The sequence below is a fragment of the Trachurus trachurus genome (genome assembly GCF_905171665.1).
Source record: "Trachurus trachurus genome assembly, chromosome: 12".
NCBI lineage: Eukaryota > Metazoa > Chordata > Actinopteri > Carangiformes > Carangidae > Trachurus > Trachurus trachurus.
The window spans coordinates 13193338-13213024 of NC_139908.1; the positions used below are offsets into that span (position 1 = coordinate 13193338).

The 19687-nt window shown below is 40.0% G+C and overlaps 1 protein-coding gene across 2 annotated transcripts in view; it reads left to right on the top strand.

The window, feature by feature from the left end:
• astn2 (astrotactin 2) overlaps positions 1 to 19687 on the top strand; it is a gene marked incomplete at both ends in the record, with an annotated part of 239834 nt that overhangs the window by 85391 nt on the left and 134756 nt on the right. For both annotated transcript variants that reach the window (XM_083983273.1, XM_083983274.1), the window contains one exon: positions 7913 to 8065. In XM_083983273.1, coding sequence (XP_083839399.1) covers positions 7913 to 8065 — 153 coding nt within the window. The remainder of the gene's footprint in view (positions 1 to 7912; positions 8066 to 19687) is intronic.

A 19687-nucleotide genomic window follows, 5' to 3' on the forward strand; every position in this document is an offset into this window, starting at 1 on the left:
ACAAAGGAAAAAGGGATGCGAATACTCTGTGTGTGTGCACGTGCATGTGCCCAAACGTGTGTGTTTGTGTGTGTGTGTCTGTGAGATTATACTGGCATGTGTTGGCGGTTCAGGCAAGAAAAGAGGTAAGAAGGTATGAGAGAAAGAGAGTAATAAAAGGAAATGTGATGAACAATAGAAATCTGTTGGAATTTAATTTTTTTCGCTCTCAGTTTCTATTTCTCCTGCAGATTTTCTCCAAATTAAAACAGCAGGGGTTTGTAGGGTCCAAAGAGCCACAGAAATATCCCCTTGTGGCTACATCTGCGTTTGTGAATATGAATGCTATTGGACTCCCAGCCGTGATGGCTAGGAATACAAAAGAATAGGAAAAGTCCATAACTGACTCCCAGGAGTTAAAATATACATGAAAAAGAAATTGACTACGGTGTTCACATGGTATCACAGCATTTGTTTCCATTTAAACATTTGTTTCCATTTCATTTAGTTTTACTCTTCACTTCCTGGGTTCATGTGTCGATTGTATGTTTTAAATGGTGATGGCTAGGGCTGTGCAATAATTCAACTGTTCCTCAAATCATATTTTTGTTTACGCAATTCCCTCAACTACATTGTGACTAAAAATCATCAAATTAAGTCATTATTGAAATATACTGATATTGGAAAAAGTATTACAACAATATTTCCATTAAGACAGCAGTAGTTAATTGAGGCCATATTTCCCAGGAAAGTATACTAAAGCTGTTGGTTGCGGTATGATCAACATCGTCATCATTATTAGTTTCTTGTGTATTTGGTCGTAAACCAAAGTATTGAATAAATTAAAATATTGTCCCAGTGAGGACGATCAAGGTTATTACAGTTCATCCTGAGGGGGACATTTCGAAACCAATAAAGTCTGCACAAAGTTTTCTGCCAATTCATTGTGATGTTGATATACTTAAAAAACCACTGGGTTTCACCATCTGGGGACCATGAATGTCTGGATAAATAGTTATTGGGAGGTATTTTACCAAAAATAACCCGTGTTTTGGTCTTTGTGAAGAAGAAAATCCACATAGTAGAATCACCATGACGCTTAATGAAATGAATGAAAGCTTTTTTAAGTGAATATGCAACATTTGCAGGCGCCAAGTCAATACCCAGTTCTTTTAAAAACAGCCAGTATAGCATGAAAATTGGAATGATATGCAATGGATTCTACATAGTTTGCTATTAAATGTACCATATATGTGAATTCAGAGCACTGTAATCCATCTTCCAAGCTGCATTGCAAGCTGTATCCCCCACCTGCCTTGGGGCACGAGGCATTGTTGAAGAGCCTGAAAATGTTTCCTTGTGTCTCACTGACTCTCGCAGAGTGGAAATATCTTCCTGAGCCTAAGAGAAATAAGGGTCAAGCACTATTTATGGACAGAGAGTCATGGTCAAAGGTTTCACTTTCTGACAGACAGTAATTCCCATAGGCTGCATCAGCGATTTGGTGGAAGCCGGCCTAGTCTTGTTCATTTGGCTTTTTTGGAGTTGTTAGTCCTTCAGAGTATTTTTTTTTTTGCTGACAGATCAACTGCTGCCCTTCCTAGTGCTGGGTATCATTTTCTGTGAAGGTACAGGCATCAGACACAGGCATCATTATATCAGATTTAGTTGTGTGTATTTATAGATACCTTTGCTTCTGCAAGGAAGAGATTTACCAGGGGACTGCATTTATGCATAATTCTATTACTGTCGTTGTTGTTCTATTAGTAGATGTTATACTTAGAATAATAATTTCACAATGTTTTGGTGAGACAGTCAATTTCCAACCCCTAAATTTACTCTGACAATTTAGGCTTTATATGCCACCTGCACTTTTCTTCTCTGTACACATCTGCTTTTTCTTCCTGTTGTTATTAAGTAAATCTTCACCAATCAAACTAAAAATATGATGTCAAAATTGGAAGCTCTTTCAGGATACACTCATAACTGAAGAGATGAAGTTTGATATTGTTGGATTCTGTTTTGTTGACTGGATTCACCTCATTACTGGTGCAGAGGAGGAGAAAACAGAAAGTCCATGCACAACATTTACTCTGCAGTTATTTACCAGAAGTTATTGCTTTGACACCCACAGGTGACAACATTTTAATTGGGAATAGCCACTGGAGAAGGAAGACATCCGTTTTTGTTTTGAAGGTTGTCACTGAGTTTCTATGGGCATTGGGAGAAATTGGTCACTTTAACAAAATGTCACAGAATTCATACAGTACATAGCTATCATGCTCACTTCGTTTGCTGGTGCATGTGTGCATATACGTAGTAACTTTTTGCGTTTTGCCCAAGTAGTTGGTGCATGGCTGTCACCTTAGTCAACCCTTAATAAGGACAGTACATGTCCATCAAACCATCTAAAAGCTAGTGGCAGCATATTTTTACCTCTCTGGGACTGTATGAGTGCATTGCTCACCAATGAGGTCCCATGGGAGAAGGAGAAGGACAAGGGTAAAGCAGATACATTATGTTTGGACCGGACATTGTCAGTTGTTCACTGTTTGTTAGGCTTGGCATAAATGTTTGGCTTGGAAAGAATGTGATTAAATCTTTTTAAATCATTATTTTTCTAGCACTTACTTAAATCCTTTGGTTTGACTGCCGTTTTGATACTTATTGTAAAAGCCATGAAAACATGAAAGCATTGAGTGTACTGCATGTAAACTACTACACTTTACCCCATTGACAGAAAATAGGAAAGAAGAGTTGGAAGAATTCAGCCAGAAAAATATTATTGTCTGTAACTTTTTGATGCCAATGACACACAATGTGTTATTATATTCAAAAATAAGCATGTACTGTATTTATAAGAGTGTGGAGAGTAACGATGAAAAGTCTTTTCATGTCGACACCACACAAAGCAGGTGAATTACTTTGTTTTCCCACAGTGACAGTGGAGGGCATGCAAACACTAAACAAGTAATTATGAACAGTACAATTTTACAGAATTTTACAGAATATGAGCAAAGAAATATGAATTTGTTGTAGCTCAGCTAAAACTCAAATCTTCCTCCATGGACTTGAGTACACACACAACAGAGAGACAGTTGTCATTAGTTATTGCGTCTCTGTTTCAGACAGGTAGCTTCTCATAGCTGTAATTTTGTCCTGAAGGCTGACCTTACACTCCGCTATACCACAGCGGAGGAGACCTGAATTACCACCACCACTTTAGCCAGTTTCGAGGTTGTGGATCATTTCTCACAGGGTAGTAATCAGAAGTCGGTAAGAATCTCTGAACGTGGTATTTCCCGTTCCTGGAAGTCCTCACTTCACCTGCGAAGACATCCCCACAGTGCACCCTTCTGATCCACTGTCAGCGTCCAGATGGAAAAGACACGTTGTTCTGAGGAAAATTTAGTACCCCTGTGATATGGTATAGGTGCAAAATGGAAAAGGTCCGTACATGAACATAATGTCACAGAACCTTCCATCTAACTCTTATCTAGTCTGCCATAACAATAGATGACCTTCAGTTTTTTTCCATCGTTGTTGAAAAGGATTCAGCCGATGTTAAATAATGAATTTGGTTAATTTATGTGAAAGTACATACACATACATACATACTCTTACAAAAAGGCTGCATGAACATACAAACAAAGACAAGTGTGCAGCTTAACAAACAAAAAAAAACCCAAAAAGAAAAGAAAAGTGTTATCCTCTCGTTCTGGGCATTGTGAGACCACCAGGAATAGGTTGACTGAGGCAGCATGCTGTTGACATCCACTGCTTATGAGACACTGTTAACACACACTCAGCACCGATAAGGGAGTAACTGCAGATAAGGGAGATGAAAAGGAGAAAATAAAGGCACCAGAGCTTTAGCTGACATTGAACTCAAAATGAGAAGCCAGCGCGGACTTGGGGCCTAGGGAAAAACAAATGTCAAAATAAAATATCTTGGTATCTGCTTCTGACACAAGTGAGAAATGGGGAATAACAGCAAAGTGGTGAGAGATCTGCAGGAAAAAGAATACTGCAAAAAAATGTACTCATATTTTTGTCTTTTATCCATGACTAATGCAGACTTAGAATATCTTGTACCAACTGTCAACTCTGGTGGTGTATCTGTGATAACGTTGATGCCCATCCAATGATTGCTCTGTATATTAACCAAATAAACTGTGTCCATTTTACAGGATTAAGAGAACACATATTTTTTGACAGTGTTTTACTATTTTTAAGATGGTTGAGATATAAGTGGCGCGTGTGTGTGTATGTTTGTGTGTTTGCAGGGAAGACAAAAATAAAAGGGTGTGAGTAAAAAATGTTGTGACAACCTTTGCAGACAAATTATATTTGTTTCAAGGAGACTGTGGCTTGAAGCTCTTCTGTCTAGCCTGGCATCTCTTCCTTCCTCAAAATGGAACAAAGAAAAGGAGATAAAAAGAGTTTCAGCAGGCCATGAAAAATATATGCAAGCAGTTAACCTCAAACATGCTGTCACAAACTCTACTCACTCACAGCGGGTCAGAGCTTAAGTGCTAACCGCCCAGGCCGTCTTGTTTGTTTGGAAAACCTGAGTTCCTGAATCAGATCAGGAGTACTGAAGCTGCCTGCAGAGATAGGAGCTCATCTAACCATTTTTTGAGGGCCTTAGTTGTCTGCACTCAGTCATTTCAAGGTTAGTGTTTATTGGATGCGGTGGTCAGTTGAATGGGATCGGGCTGAATTTACTTAAGCCTGTTTACTGTTGGAAATGTAGTGTCTCTTCAGACTCAGGCTTGAAGATTCTGCAGTGCTTAATGAAGAAAAGAAAAACTCTACAATATCCTTCAAATTCTTTAACCAAGGACATTCACGCAGCATTGATGCACATGAATAGATCAGGGGAGAATGACTTTTTCTCTACATAAAAGCTTTGCCTTCTCTTGCCTTTGTGAGGCATTACGCCAAACTGTTTTGCAATGCACAACACTTACGCATGTCAAACGCATGAGTTATATTCATGGGTCAAAATGTTATGGATTTCTTTTCTGCTGCTGTTGAGCACCAATGACCCAACACTGTTTACACTGAATTCCTTCAAGACTGTAACCATTTATGCACACAGATAATATTTCCTATTGCAATTGAATGCAACACCTCTGTCATTGGAGAGATGTTCACAAGCCACCTCATCCTTAGGTTGAGCCTTGAAATGTTTATATTTGAAGATCGCTTCAAAAAAAAAAAAGTGTCCATTCAATCGCCCTATTTCTTTGAACTGCTTAACACATCAGTAAATAGACTGAAGAATGTAATAGTCTGTGTCCAATGATATGTGCGAAGGAGTGTGTGTGTTATTCACTCACTAACTTCACTCGCGCACCATGACATACACTCTTTGACTGCCTCGAAAAACTGCCATGAAAAACTGAGCTGGGCCCGGTTTGGTTTTAAGAAAACAGTGAGAATGGGGAATTCCTTTGCAAGTCGGCGCTAGGAATCGCAGGGAACTCTGTTTTAGCTTTCGATGTCATATTTTCAAAAGTGTCCTGTATGGCGGCAGCAGGAAGAAAGCGAGGCAGATCCCAGTCACAACCAAGAGTCAGTGTACACGGCACGCACTTTAGTTTACAACAACATTGCCAGAAGCAGAAGCTACAGTAGCTGCATCAGCATCAAAGCCAAAGTGCGGCCTTTAAGAAAAGAAAAAAAAAAGCATTATTTCAGGTTATTTCAGTTTGTGTTACCCTTCGTTGTAGGAGGAATGCCCTCTCCCATTACGCAGGGCAGACGATATTGGAAAAGAAAAAGTTGCACTGCTCACTACACAAATCACAATGTAATAGAGGAACAGGCTGTATGTTGTAGAGGAGCTTTAGTTGAGTCTTATTTTTTTCTTCTTCCTTTTTTTTCTTTTTACTAAATTGGATGTCTTTGCAATTTGCGGTAAAGTGAAGGCCGCTGGCCTGTAAATATGGCATTTATTAGCAGTAGCAGCTACAAGAGCAGCAGGCAGTGAGCAGTAGCACTATCTCAAATTGACCAAAGTATGAATGAAGGCTGAGGTGTTAGCAGCCATTGCCTTGAGGCTTTCAATGAATTTGAAGCCACAGGCCTCCTAGCAGCAGAACCATGGGATATCATCAATGGCAATTTAAGACATGCACACACAGGCAATATTAATATTAAGTGAATTACATTTATTAATTTCACCTTGAAACATTGCGTGATTGTGTGATTAAATTAGACGTTATTTATTTCCTGTGAACAAGTATTATGGGCTGTTGCTCCAGATTTCTGTTGCTAGGAAGCTGTTTGGGTCTCAGTTTAATTTCCGTGAGCCATATTAGCAAACCCTGCAACAGGAAATTAAAATAGAAACGTTTAACGTTGTCCTGATTGACTTACAGTCTGAATCAGACTGGTAGATGGCTCCATGCACTGTGTATGTGTTACTGCATACTGTTCATTCGTCACTATGATGCTTATGCTTTGTTCACTGATAATTGTACATTAGGGACTAAAACATATGGTGGCTAATGCACCTTTAGTGTATAACTCTAGCATTGTAACAGCTAACTGGTCTTTATACCTTCACAGCCTTTTGTATCTTGTTTAAAAATCAAGCACACATCTTCGACTGGAAGATATAAGCTAACATCTGTCCTCCAAATGAGGTCATGGTCACTTTGCAGCATCGATTCCATCTGGGAGCCTCTTACCGTGGAAATGCTAAGCGTTTTTCCTATTTGACAGACCACTGGGCATAGTGGAATGTAGAGATAACCTCAAATAAATAAATAAATAAAAGCATGTTACTGCACAGAAACTGTTTGTTCTTAAGGAAACTGCATCGCCTGCCTTATTGTTAACTTCCCACCTCATGTGAAACTTTGTGTGAATACGTCTGCCTCTTCACTTTCACCCTCCACCTTCCTGTCATCCCCCCTCCCTCGCTGCTATCGTGTGCTCATTGGCATGCGTGATGAGCATCCACAGAGTGCAACACTTCACCATTATTCATGGAAAGAGTACACCTCAGCGGCAGACTGACACATCAAAAGATGTGGATGATAGGTCGGGGGCAGTAGTGGTTGGGGTGATGAATGGCCCCGTATTTTGGAGATGGTGATTTTCACACTTTTCACTGTTGTTGTTTGCTTTGTGGCCACAGTTGTCCAACCCTGTACTCTCAGTGTGGATATGATACTGTAGCCTACCTGCAGAAAAATCATCACTCCACAGAGAGAGATAGCGGAAGATCTCGCAATCACTGTTGTATTGAACCAACATTTCACAAATCATATATCAAAGATGAGATGTCTATACCCAAAAGCTCACCTGCTTTTAAAATGTCCAAATTTCAAACTTCTTTGTGTCAGACATAATAATATCTACCCATCATTTGTCTCTTTTGCTGGCATAAATGAGTCAGAAAATATCTGGGCAGCTTGTAGGATTTTCTTCTCCTTTCCTTTTTGTAATTTTAAAAAGTGTAAGGGAAGGAGAGCACACCCGTCTGTCTTCCCTCCCTTCTTTCTCCCTTCTGCCAGTTCTTTTGGAGTCATTCATCAGGAAGAGTGAGACTGAGCCATCAGGGGAAGTGCTGGCAGCATCCCTGTAGAGATGAGGCAATATTGAATAGATGGAATCATTTAAAGGGCAGGAAAAAAATAGAACAAAAGGAATAACAGGGTGCTGCATTTTTACAGTGTCTAAATGGGACAACCTAGTGGCTCGTGATGCATATTATACTCTAATCTTCCATCTTTCCTCAAAGTAGAGAAAAATAAACTGAGCCATTTTGAGCTTGTTGACTGTATATGTTTGTGTAACACTAGGTTTTTTTGTTTTTTTGCTATATCTTGAGTGTCTGTCACTGTTCACAAGATGATTTTAACGTTAAAGCTTCATGACATGGCTGCCACTTTCACTTTGCATCTCTTTTTCTCAGCTATCGACCCGAACACGGAGTCAGTCGAGGATTTGATGCAGAGGTTCCAGGACAGTTTCCGTGTCCCCAACACGCCAACAGACATGTCTCACTACCAACACGTCATGCACAGCTCATCAACAGGCCGCCGGAGGGTCCCCAGCCACACCAGAGGTATGGAACAAAAAAAAAGTCACTCAAAAAGTTGTTTGCGTAGGATGTCACAGACCTTTCATGAAGGGTCTTTCATGTTCTCTTTCATTTTTCAGTTTATGGAAGGCAATTTCCACCATGCTCTTCCTTTTATAATTTTGGCAGAAATATTTGATTACATGTTTGAGTCATTTCCATTCAGCTTGATGTGATGTGTATACCCTCCAACACCCTAGCTGCCATTTAGCATTATGCCATTATTTGTAGATGACAGCCTTTTGGGATGTCGGTGCTTGTCCACTGTATATCACTTTGTGACTGGCTTTTCATAAAACATTAAAGAATAATACCAAATTATGTGTTATTTACATTACTGCTACAAAAAGCAACTGTCCAGGTAGTAATGAGACTGTCCTACAATGAAAAGGAAATGACCTCTTAGGTCATTTATGCAAACAGCTTGTCATGACAGAGAGTTTTGTTTTGTTGTTTGGCAACGTCTAATAGCCATAGTAATTATGTTAGGAGCAAAAAGAGAACCATAATACACAGGCTTGCTAACGTTAATTCAGACCAGAGTCTCCTGAACCCAACCAAGTTGGTTTTGAACCCACCCAGAAGAAACCACATTACCTTCTATGGATCGTTTAGGTTAGCAGGTTTGTCAATAGAAATTGTTTGCCCACTGTTTATGATGCATTCATTTCAACATTAGAGGTGATTGGTCCACAGTTTAGATGTTCCAGTCTTCTCAACCTTGTGTAATTTTGGGAACAGGGAGGGAGGGGGTGGGGGCAAAGTAGGAAGGAGTAATATCTTGATTTGAATCTATGATCTCTGGCTCACTGAGTCATCACCTCACCCTGGAGTGTGGCAAATTGCATTGAAGACAATGTTTCATACTTCATTTCACAATTAATTTCCTTCAAGTATTTGCATATTAACACTGTATTCAGATGGATATCTGTGAAACTTTTTTTTGAGTGTTTGTTTTACATCATGGACTGATATAGATGCCAGATAAAGTTTAACGCTGTTTATATGAGTGAGAAAAAGTATATAAAAATTACTTTGGTCAGAGTTGTATTCATAGTTCATCAGTGCATTTACATATTCATTGCTCAGGTTCACATCTTGAATGATGACACACACACCCCTTATCTAACCTACTAATAGGGCTGCATTTATCCTCCGAGGTAGAGTGCATAAAAGGGTTCACTTCAAATCAAAACACCTTCAAGAGAAACATTTAATTTACTCAGAAATGAACACATTACTCTTTGGCATAGCAGATTTAAAAAGAGGCTCCTTTGTACCATTTTCACCTTTGCAATTTAGTGTTTCCATATCTTATTATAATTGCTGTCAAATTAGTGTCTTTGCTTTCTGTTTCATTAAAAATCAATTGAGAACAGATTCGCTTCTTTAAAGCGGTGCTTGGTACAGTTTTGAGATATGACACCTTTGTGACATCAGGCTTTGCCTCAGAAATAAATTCAGCTCATTAGCATGGAATATTTCCAATAATTTTAATCAGACATGTTTAAAAAAAAAAAAAAAAAAGTCCATGTCACTGGTCACCCAATTTGTGACCAGTTAGAATTTAGCTTTGAAAGTGAGACATTAACCAGGATGTCTTCATCCATCCTTGACAGACCTTCTTAATATCCTTTTGATCACAGCTCTACAGAACAGTAATATGTAACTGTTACTGTAGATGCAAAATACAACTCAGAGCCGTTCTGCATATTATGCGTACTTACCAACCTGGGTATTAATGATCTTTCCAGTCACATATCCAGCTGCTCAGATAATTTAAGTTCTTGGTTTTCTAGAACACTTAGGACTGGTTTGTGCTTTTCTTATTTCCTGTTGATGATTTTACTCTGAAATATTAAAAGGCATCTTGTGTCAGCCCTCTGAGCGGATGATGCCTCTGAAAATCTGTGCAGGTCAGGCTGCTCAAAACTCTGTGAAGGACTCTGCTGAGAGCTGTCCTCTCTCAGGTCAATAGTAAGAGAGTCTTGTTTGAAGGTCTATAATTAGGGCTGAAAATTTGTCCGCAGCGCAAAAGCGTATGCCAATACTACAAACATGATAATTGGACAAACACTTAAACTGAGCAAGAAGCTCTGTTAGGTGGAGTGAGGTTAAAGGAGAAAGTTAATTGGTCAGAGCCAGAAGGTTAGTGCTGTGTAAGGTATTGGCAAATTCCTCAAGTGGACTAGACAGATGCCAAGTGGAAAGCAGATTTTGGTCAGGCAGATATTTTTTTATCCTGTGCAACAGTTATCGTTCTTTTGTATTTTGTGTTTGAGGAACAGATAAGGCCTGGGCTCTGCTGCAAGTGGCTGCAAGTTATTCTTTTTTTATTGTAAGCAATAAATAACTTTGGCAGTGTTAAATATACTGTCAAAAAATGAGCTGTAGCTCAGACAACATGACCCAGTAATACTGTGAGTGACAGAGGTCCGTATCATGCAGGTCTAACCAGGCGACACAGACAGGTGGAGAGGAAAAACATCATCTGTGTAGTTTACAAGAAGTGACAGGAAGTCTAAGGCCTAGCTGTTGGAATTAATGTCACTGGCATACGTGGCGTGAAATACAGAGATGGGTCACAATAAAGACTGAGAGAGAGAAAAAAAAGAACCGAAACGCTGAAACACCGAAAATGAAAATGCTTAAATCACTTGCATCTGATCTTACTTATTCGCAAACTGTTAGTGTCAAATTAAGTTGATCCTTATCTGGAATCAATAGTTCTGTCTTTTAAATGGCAAAATAGACAACCTCTAACCCTAATTTAAGGGTGAGATTATTTTAGTCCCATTGTAAATGTGCGGGTGAGTAGTATCATGTTACTTTGGAAATCCCTCCCCTTGGTGAGAGAGGAGCGCACAGTTAAGTCTCTCAACCAAATTCCCTCAGAACAGAATAATTAGCTAGGATGATGTTGTCATCTGCTCTGTCAATATGCAGTACAGTGTTGCTGCTGATGTGTGTACAGACAGCAGGCTAGTTTGCACAAGAGGAAAGCTATTGTCCTCAACATCAGAGTGGGGGATGTGACAGTCGGTACTGTGGTAATGTGATGCGTGGGTGGTCAACTTCCAGTAGCACATACAATTTTCAGAAAATATACATTTTTTGAGGTAAAGCCCGAGAGATAGGGGTAGAAAACATGCTACTAATGGCCAATCAATGATACTGAGAGCTCTTTGGATTGGATCTTTTCCCCTCATCTGTGTAGGAATGGGAGCAAGAGCAAATAAAGGAATGGTATAGCACTTGTGTCTGCTTGTCAAGTAAAGCTGCCAATAGTTTACAAACCAAAGTAGCTTTAATTAACTTGATTCACATTTACATTGTGAGGACAATGCCTGCATAGCTATTCAGCTGGAAAACTACTGTGGCAGTTGTGTCTGCTCAGCTAAACCCTGCAGCTGTTCATCTACTTTTCACCTGGTGTCCACAAGCCTGCATATTGAAATTCTGCTTCATGCAAACAGTCCTTACATCCCTGTCGGCAGATACTGCCCTAGTTTCCTTTCTTCTAGCACTGTCTTACACCTGGACTTTCAGAAAATGTTGGACTGCACATTTTCTACAGTTACAGTCACCAGGTTTTACTTTCCAGTTTTACCATCTCGGCAGCCACTCAGGACTTTATCTGGAGGATATTTCACAAAGCATGATCAGGGAGATTTAAAATTGCTATCAACATGCATATTTTATAGATGTAAAATTATTCATACTGGCAGCATATTTTAAATGATTATTAAGATTGTAATTCTACCTGGCCTGCAGTCCTATGACATACCATAAAACCTGACCAGTTGTCAGTCCTCCCAGTCTTCACTTGCCCCTGTGTTGAGGGCAGATAATGTGGTGAGGAAATGAACTCTATACATGCAAGCTAACCATATGAAACCTCTACAGAGGCTACTGCAACTACAGCATTAAAGGGATAGTTCACCCTAGAATGATATTTCGCTCATTATCTACTCACCCTCATGTTGACTAAGGGCTGGAAGAATTATCAGAGTCCACCGTCCCTTCTCTTAGTTACAGGGGGTCTCGGCGTAGCAGTGAATTTCAATGCAACGGTTGCAAAGGGACACCGGAGCTCTTCGTAAAAAAACACACACAAAAAAACATCCAAATACCTCCATGATGCTCGTATGTAATGTCCGTCTTGTGCTGAAGCCCCAAATTGCGTAATTGTCCCGAAAAAAATTAAATAAGTCTATATTTTAAGCTTGTTTGTAGCGGAAGTTTCTCGAAGCTCCTCTTCCTGGTCCGTCCAAATATCGCGTGATTTGCGCCGGCGTCAGTGCGGTTACTGCGAATCACGCGATATTTGGACGGACCAGGAAGAAGAAGAAGAAGAAGAAGAAGAAGAAGAAGAAGAAGAAGAAGAAGAAGAAGAAGAAGAAGAAGCTTCCGCTACAAACAAGCTTAAAATATAGACTTATTTAATTTTTTTCGGGACAATTACGCAATTTGGGGCTTCAGCACAAGACGGACATTACATACGAGCATCATGGAGGTATTTGGATGTTTTTTTGTGTGTGTTTTTTTACGAAGAGCTCCGGTGTCCCTTTGCAACCGTTGCATTGAAATTCACTGCTACGCCGAGACCCCCTGTAACTAAGAGAAGGGACGGTGGACTCTGATAATTCTTCCAGCCCTTAGTCAACATGAGGGTGAGTAGATAATGAGCGAAATATCATTCTAGGGTGAACTATCCCTTTAAGTCTTATTCTGTTTCTTTTGTGTGTTTTTTTGTGGTCTCATTGAAATGTTGTGCATTAAGTATCACACTTTGACAATATTCAGTATAATCTGAAAAAATACAGAGTTGAATAAACACCTGTCACATTTATAGATGAAGCATACTGCAGTTATTATTATTCTTTTTTTTATTTTTTATTTTTTACAGTTCCTGTCATTTTTCAAAACTTTTGTTGCTATCAAAATTGTAAACTCACTCATTTTCTTCTTCTGAAGTTAGCATGCTAACGAGCTAGCTTGTCGTGTCATTTCCCGATTGTTCCACTCCGTTTTGAAGATGCGGTGCTATTCTGAGAGTGTAGTGTAACCTCTTTTGTTATAAGGACAACAATGGCTGAAGCTCTTGTCTATAGCAGGGGGATTTTTATTACATTGTACACTGCAGGAAAAAATCTCGCTAAATGTAATTGACAGTAGAAAAAAAAATCTGGATATGAATGAGATGAAATGATTTGTGTAAATGGGGGTCAGCTATTTCATTAACCTACCGCCACCCATAGTGCTGTTGTTTACAGGATAGGCTAGCAAAGGTGGGGGTCACTCATGAGGACCCGTGTACCACACTGGGAGCACTGCCACATGGTGACAACAACACAATAGGCATGGTGCCAACACTGAGCCACGGTCTCAAGGCTGCTCAGATTTCAGGCGTGTCGGTGTGAGGAAAGAGGAGTTAACCTGCTGAACTGTCCAATCAGTGATCCTTTCCCTCCCTGAAAGAAGCTGCTGTCAAAGTGTACGTTGTAGCAATTTCCCTATGTCTTGTCATGTTTGGAGAGATTGGTTTATCATGTTTGGTGCCATGTACTGTAGAGTATACCGGTACAATGCGGTACTCGGAGAAGATCTTTCATTTGTAGCACTAAATTCCCCTGAACATGACTTTTTTCCAGCTCTGTGAACACCAGTTCTAATGATCTGGATTTGTCATGCTGTGAGCTGCTGTTGGCTATCCCCCCCTCTCTCTGAGGTTTGGTCAGGGGTAGCTGCTCAACTTAGACCTCTTGTATTTTTCGCTTCCTTGTTAAGCACTTCAGTATGACTACGTCTGTGACTCTGACCCTATTTCCTCCGTACATGGCATTATCGATGTGGGCAATCGTGGCTTATGTTGACTCAAGAGATGTACTTTCCTCTCTCCCAGGCCTATAATCAACACTGAAGAGACACCAGTTTGTCTGATGGACTTTGCTGTAGTGTTGGTCTCTGCCGCACATTATGCCTGGTGCCGGGTGTTGAGCATCATTTACGGGCCAAAGTGGGGAAAGAACTTCCTAGATTGATGCTCACTGTAAACACTGCAGATTGCTGTGGGTATTAAGAGGTTTTTCTGCTTGTGTCACAGCCACAGTCAAAGCCAAGCTTTTGCGAAAAATAAACAAATGCTCTCTCTCTCCCCTAAAACTGTCACCAGAAACAGCTTGCAGAAGAAAAATATTCACTTTTTTTGTGGTGGTAAATCATGCTTGACAACTGAAATAAAAAATATATATTGTCACTGTATGCATATTTGTGTCAAATGTCCACAGGCAAGAAACCAATTTATTAGTTTATTATGTGTATGATGTAGTATCCACTTTTAGCATAACTGCCCTACCTTCAAATAGATAAAATGCATTGTGTAATATTCTGTGAAAAAAGCCCATGTAGAGCCACCCAGGGTGATGCCTGTGTTTGTAAAACCAGAGTTTCAATATGTAGCCGTCATTGTTCAGCTCCGGCAACTATTCTAGGAAAAAAGAAAAAAAAGACAAAAAAAACTTTGAAGTCACAAAACATTGTGGTTTTGTCAAATATTAAGATTTGTCCTTAAACCCCCCCCCCCCCCACACACACACACACACACACACACACACTCACACACACTTATTTGCATGCACCTCTGTGTACGCCACTCCCTGCTGTGGTGTTAATACATTTCCATGTGCTGGCTAGAAGCTGTGATAGCGTTTTGATGTGTCACAACGAATACTTTGGCTCGTTACGATGAGGATAACCTTATGGTTATTATCTAGCTTTTCTCCTGTTTAATTGATGCTTTGAAGTAGCACATGAAAGTGGTTCTGTGCTGTCTTCTGTGTGTGCGTGCGTGTGTGTGTGTGTGGTATAGAGAGAGGGAGACTATGTGTGTTTGTGTTCCATGGTGCTTGAATTCATTCTGTGTTCAGCTCCACTTTCAGCAGTCCTCAATCTTCACTGCAGACAAAACACAGTGATTACAGCTGTGGGTCTGCAGCCCAAGGGCTTCTCTACAACAGGCCATACAGCTGATTTACTGCCAAGTCTGAGCAGAATGTTACTCCGTTTTTGTATGTGCTTTGTGTGTGACAGACCAACAGAGACAGAGGAAAAATGACACAAAGAAATCAAACAATTATCTGTAGGTCCATTTTGACCAAAGTCACTTGCAGCTTTCCCTCCGTCCGTATTGTGGCTAATAGTCTAGCCAGTGGGTTACAATACATTACATTACAGCACCCAGATGTGCATTGTGTCCCGCACTAGCTCTTCTAGTGATGACAACAGCTTTGAGGGATTTTTCAGTTTTGTGGTATTGGGTTTCAAAGTTGCCTTTTTTCTTCTATTAAAATCAAAATGAATACTAATAAAGCAGAACAAACACACAGTAGAAGTCATAGATAAACACTGGGGCTAGCTTCAGGGTGGCATAAATTTGCTTAACTAAGGAGATTAAGGAAGATACAACACTACAATTCATTGGCAATCTTATCCAACATAACTAGACATCTTACTCTACACACTAAGCTTTATTAATTGTAATTAATAAAGTTGCAAAAATTAATGTCTTATAAATGAGCCCTAATACTATCATAATAATGTAATGATACATCTCAAACCAGATTTTCCTCCTCACTATTTATACATCTAATTAAAATCCCTATCACCAGAATATATCTTATTTTCTCTAATCCCAAACAGTGATCCTGCTCCAAAATATGACATGATGTTCACCTAAGCCTCCTCATTATTGAAATGTATATGTCCTCCGCACAAGAGGACAAGTGGGTGCTTAGTGGGATGTGCACTTGAGTCGAACTCAGCCTGTGCGAGTGTATGTGGACATGCCCACTAGTTTCTCTTCTTAAAGCAGTAGCTTAGCGCCTGTGTGGGCAGAGGCGGTCTGTTGTGCTTAAGCTGCCTTCCCAGGCGCTCCGGCCAAACTCGACTGAAGAGTGCAGTAATTTGACTCAGTTAATGACGAGGAACAATATTTATTAGTTTATTCAGGGGAAGTGTGGCAGAGGTTGAGAATGCTGCTGGTGTTAACACACTGAAGTGGCATTGAGCAAACAACCATGCAACTTGGGGTTATCCCCACGCCATGCTTCTCCTGTCTGTCTGTCTGTCTGTCTGTCTGTCTGCGAGCAGCTTGCTTTAAGGTCGCTGTGATAAAGTTGAACTCACTGGCTCTACTTGAGTCTCTTTCTTTTCTTTGTGTGTATCTTTGTGTGTGTGTTTGTGTTTATCAGGGCCATCTGGATATCAGATTTTCACTACATAGCCAATTCTTGGCAACCATATTATGGGGATATCTTGAAATGAACAGTTTCTGGTGTCTTTTGTCTTTTTTTTAGCAAATGAATGACACTCAAATATGAATGTTGGGAGGTGAAGGGAGTCTGTAATAATAACTTGCCAACATATAAATGAACAATACAGTACACTTAGTCGAGAGGGCCTAAGCAAAAGACTGTGAGGGTTTAATATCTGCTATTATTTTATTATCATGTGTGCAGACTTTAATTAAGACAATATCAATATGTCATATTTAAATCATATATCTATTATGTGTCTGAATTATATATTTAAATATGCCACTTACGATCAATATTGTTATATCATAAGGCCACTGGTCTGACCCATACTGTATGCACATTACTGGGGTCATTGTATCACCTCGGTGCCGACAACACACCTGCAGTATTCCTGACTGTTCCTGAGTGTGTGTACAGTACGTGTGTGTGTGTGTTTGCCTCTGCTACATCAGATTCTGCTCATGTCTGTGTTCAAGTTTTCTTCTTCTTTTTTTAAATCGAGCAAGGCAGCCAAGGCAGGCAAGGTTCAAGTGTTTAAATTTACTGGTGGCAAATTCAGACCGATTTCTCGCATCCCACCTTTGAGTATGATCTGTTGTTACTGTTTTTTTTAGTCCAAACCACACTCTTTGATACTTTGACTCAAGAGTCTGGGGATACTCTTTGATGTTGCCTACAGCAGTAACATTACTATTCAGGAGGCAGGTGATTGGGGGATGCGAGTGTGTTCTTTATTATATGTGTTGGTACTACATGTTGAGAGGATCAAATAAACTGTATTTGTCCCACCAGGGGAAATTTGTCTTGGGCAAGGGAGTTATGACAGCTGCCATGTACATATAAAACATCCATACAAAATATATAATATACAATACACCAGTAACAAAGGCAAACAAATCCAAGAGAAGAAAGAGAAAGAAAGTGTAGGGTGCAATAAATAGAGTAAAATACTTCTGATACAAATTCCAATAAAAACATACTAAAAAAGAAACTAAAAGAAAGAGCAAGGGATGTTGGTATAAACCAGCAGGTGGACAGGCAAACTGGATGTAATTGATATGATTGACTGATTGATGGATTTTACCATCGTTAATTAAACCAACACTAAGTAACTTTTCAACCTTCATATAATATTTTCATAACTTTTGTGATGATACATCGACTTACAACAAGTTGAATGACACCTCTGTCATGGCCTGAGGGGGTCTGTATCGCTTTCTCTGGCACTAAGCAGCTTTGAGGTGGATGGTAGGAACCCGGCTCTCACTTAAGCTTCCCTTTCACAAGTCACAACGAGGAGATTGTGTATGTGTGTTTACTGTGAAATGATCCACTGGAAACAGAAACTTAGTTTGGACATCTTCTGTTAATTTCCATGCACCAGGAGATCAGAATGTTTACGGCGCTATTCGCTGGTGCTCATGGGAGATGGAGTCTCCCTTCAGGCAAAACACTACCGCTTTGGTCCACTGGTGCCGCCAAACTCAACCATAACTGAAAGTTCTTTAGTACTGCTTTAATATTTACCAAATAAAAATGTATGTAATTTATTCACATATAATGTCAAAGCAATGTTGAGGTCCATTGCTTGTTAAAAAAAAATGCAATCAAATTGTAATGTTATCTTTAAAATACAAGCGGATATAAAAGTTTTAATGTACTTTTTGCATTGTAGAGTAATTTAAACTCTGCTGCTATACTGTACTGACCTCCTGAACTTATTTGGAAGTCTTTCACACACTCTTTCCCAATTTTTTGGGCTTTATTAGAAACGTCTTTGTGGTTAGAATTGCTTTTGTCTGCACATCACTCAAAAGACATCCATAATGTCGCCAGAGGGATTTTATCTGCTGTTGGATGTAGTGCCAGTATCATCCTAATAGCAGCCTTCCTGCAGTGGTTACTTTTTCATTCTAGGATTGCTTTTAAGATTTTATTTTATCAGGCCACAGCATGAATTATCCATTACTAGAGCTACATTACTCTGACCTTTTAACCCCCCGTGAGGCAGACTGTCGTAAAGCAACATCCACTATCTCCACCGCCGTATGATATGTGGGGCAAAGTAGAGCCTGAAGACCAGGGATTTTGGAGTTATAATGCATATGCTCACAAATTGTAAAATCAAGCCTCACCTCGTGATGTTATAAATGTGACCTGTCTCCCTTTCAACGTTGATGTTCTGCTGAGACTGAGTGCTTGTGTTGTTTTCACTGCCCTGCAGGGGTGGTAAATGGCTCTGCAGTGACTGACATGCTGTTAGACTCAAACTCAAACAGATGAAAAGACAAACACTTAAACTTAGTATAATAATATGTCGGCTAAATGTGGAATTGTCACTGGATAATAGGAAGTAAAAAAAGAAAAACAAAAAAAAGCGAGTGAGTGAGGACAGAGCTGCCCTCTTTGATTATTCCATTTTGGATGGCTGCAGCAGTGGCAAGGGGACACTCCTTTGGCTGCCATCCTGCGCCTGCCTTGGTGGCTTTACCACTGCACAAGCTGGTAGATAAGAAGTGAGAAAACAACATACAGCAGGGTGCCAGGGGCCACTTGCATCTGAAATTACTCTTAACAACCCGTTACACCTTTTAAGCAATTGCATATCTAAAATCCCTGAGTGGTCTACCTGCACTCTACCATTTCCTTATTAGCTCCAAATTGGCGGGTATGTTCTCGACGCAGGAGAGACGCAATAAAAAAATATAGAGATGAGTGTACAAATACTGAGCCCACTTGAGTACAAGAGCCAAGTGGTGTCTTGTTAAGCCTCCCACCTTTTCAAGTCCTTTCTCTCCCATATAACGGGTAGCAAACCATAAATTTAGGCTGTAAAAGGTGTCAGCCGGGCTTATATTGTGATGCCCTCTGTAATAACTTTTCAGCATGCCTGGGTTGTTTATCGTGTATGTGTGTGTCTGTGTGTGTGTGTTTGCAGAGGACATTTAAAAATGCAATGTGCAACAGCAAAGTAAAATAGTATTGATTGGGATTATTTTGGAAAGCAAACAGAGCAGCTGGAGTCTGAGGCATGAGAGGGAAGTGACTGAGAGACAGTTACAGGTGAGGAGATGTAGACCACGGTGACAGACCTGTGGGCATTCAGCGCCAGTTTGCAGTTTCTGAATAGAATAGACAGATTGGGACAGAGAGAAAGTACAAAGTGAATCACAGGTTTTAGCTGTTGGATTTCCTCTGTGATTCACCTGGTACACTGAATCCTTTTGTTTGGTGCAGCTGGAGCGCCTCAGGTCTCACTCCTTGTTACTGACCAATGCATCATTCGCTT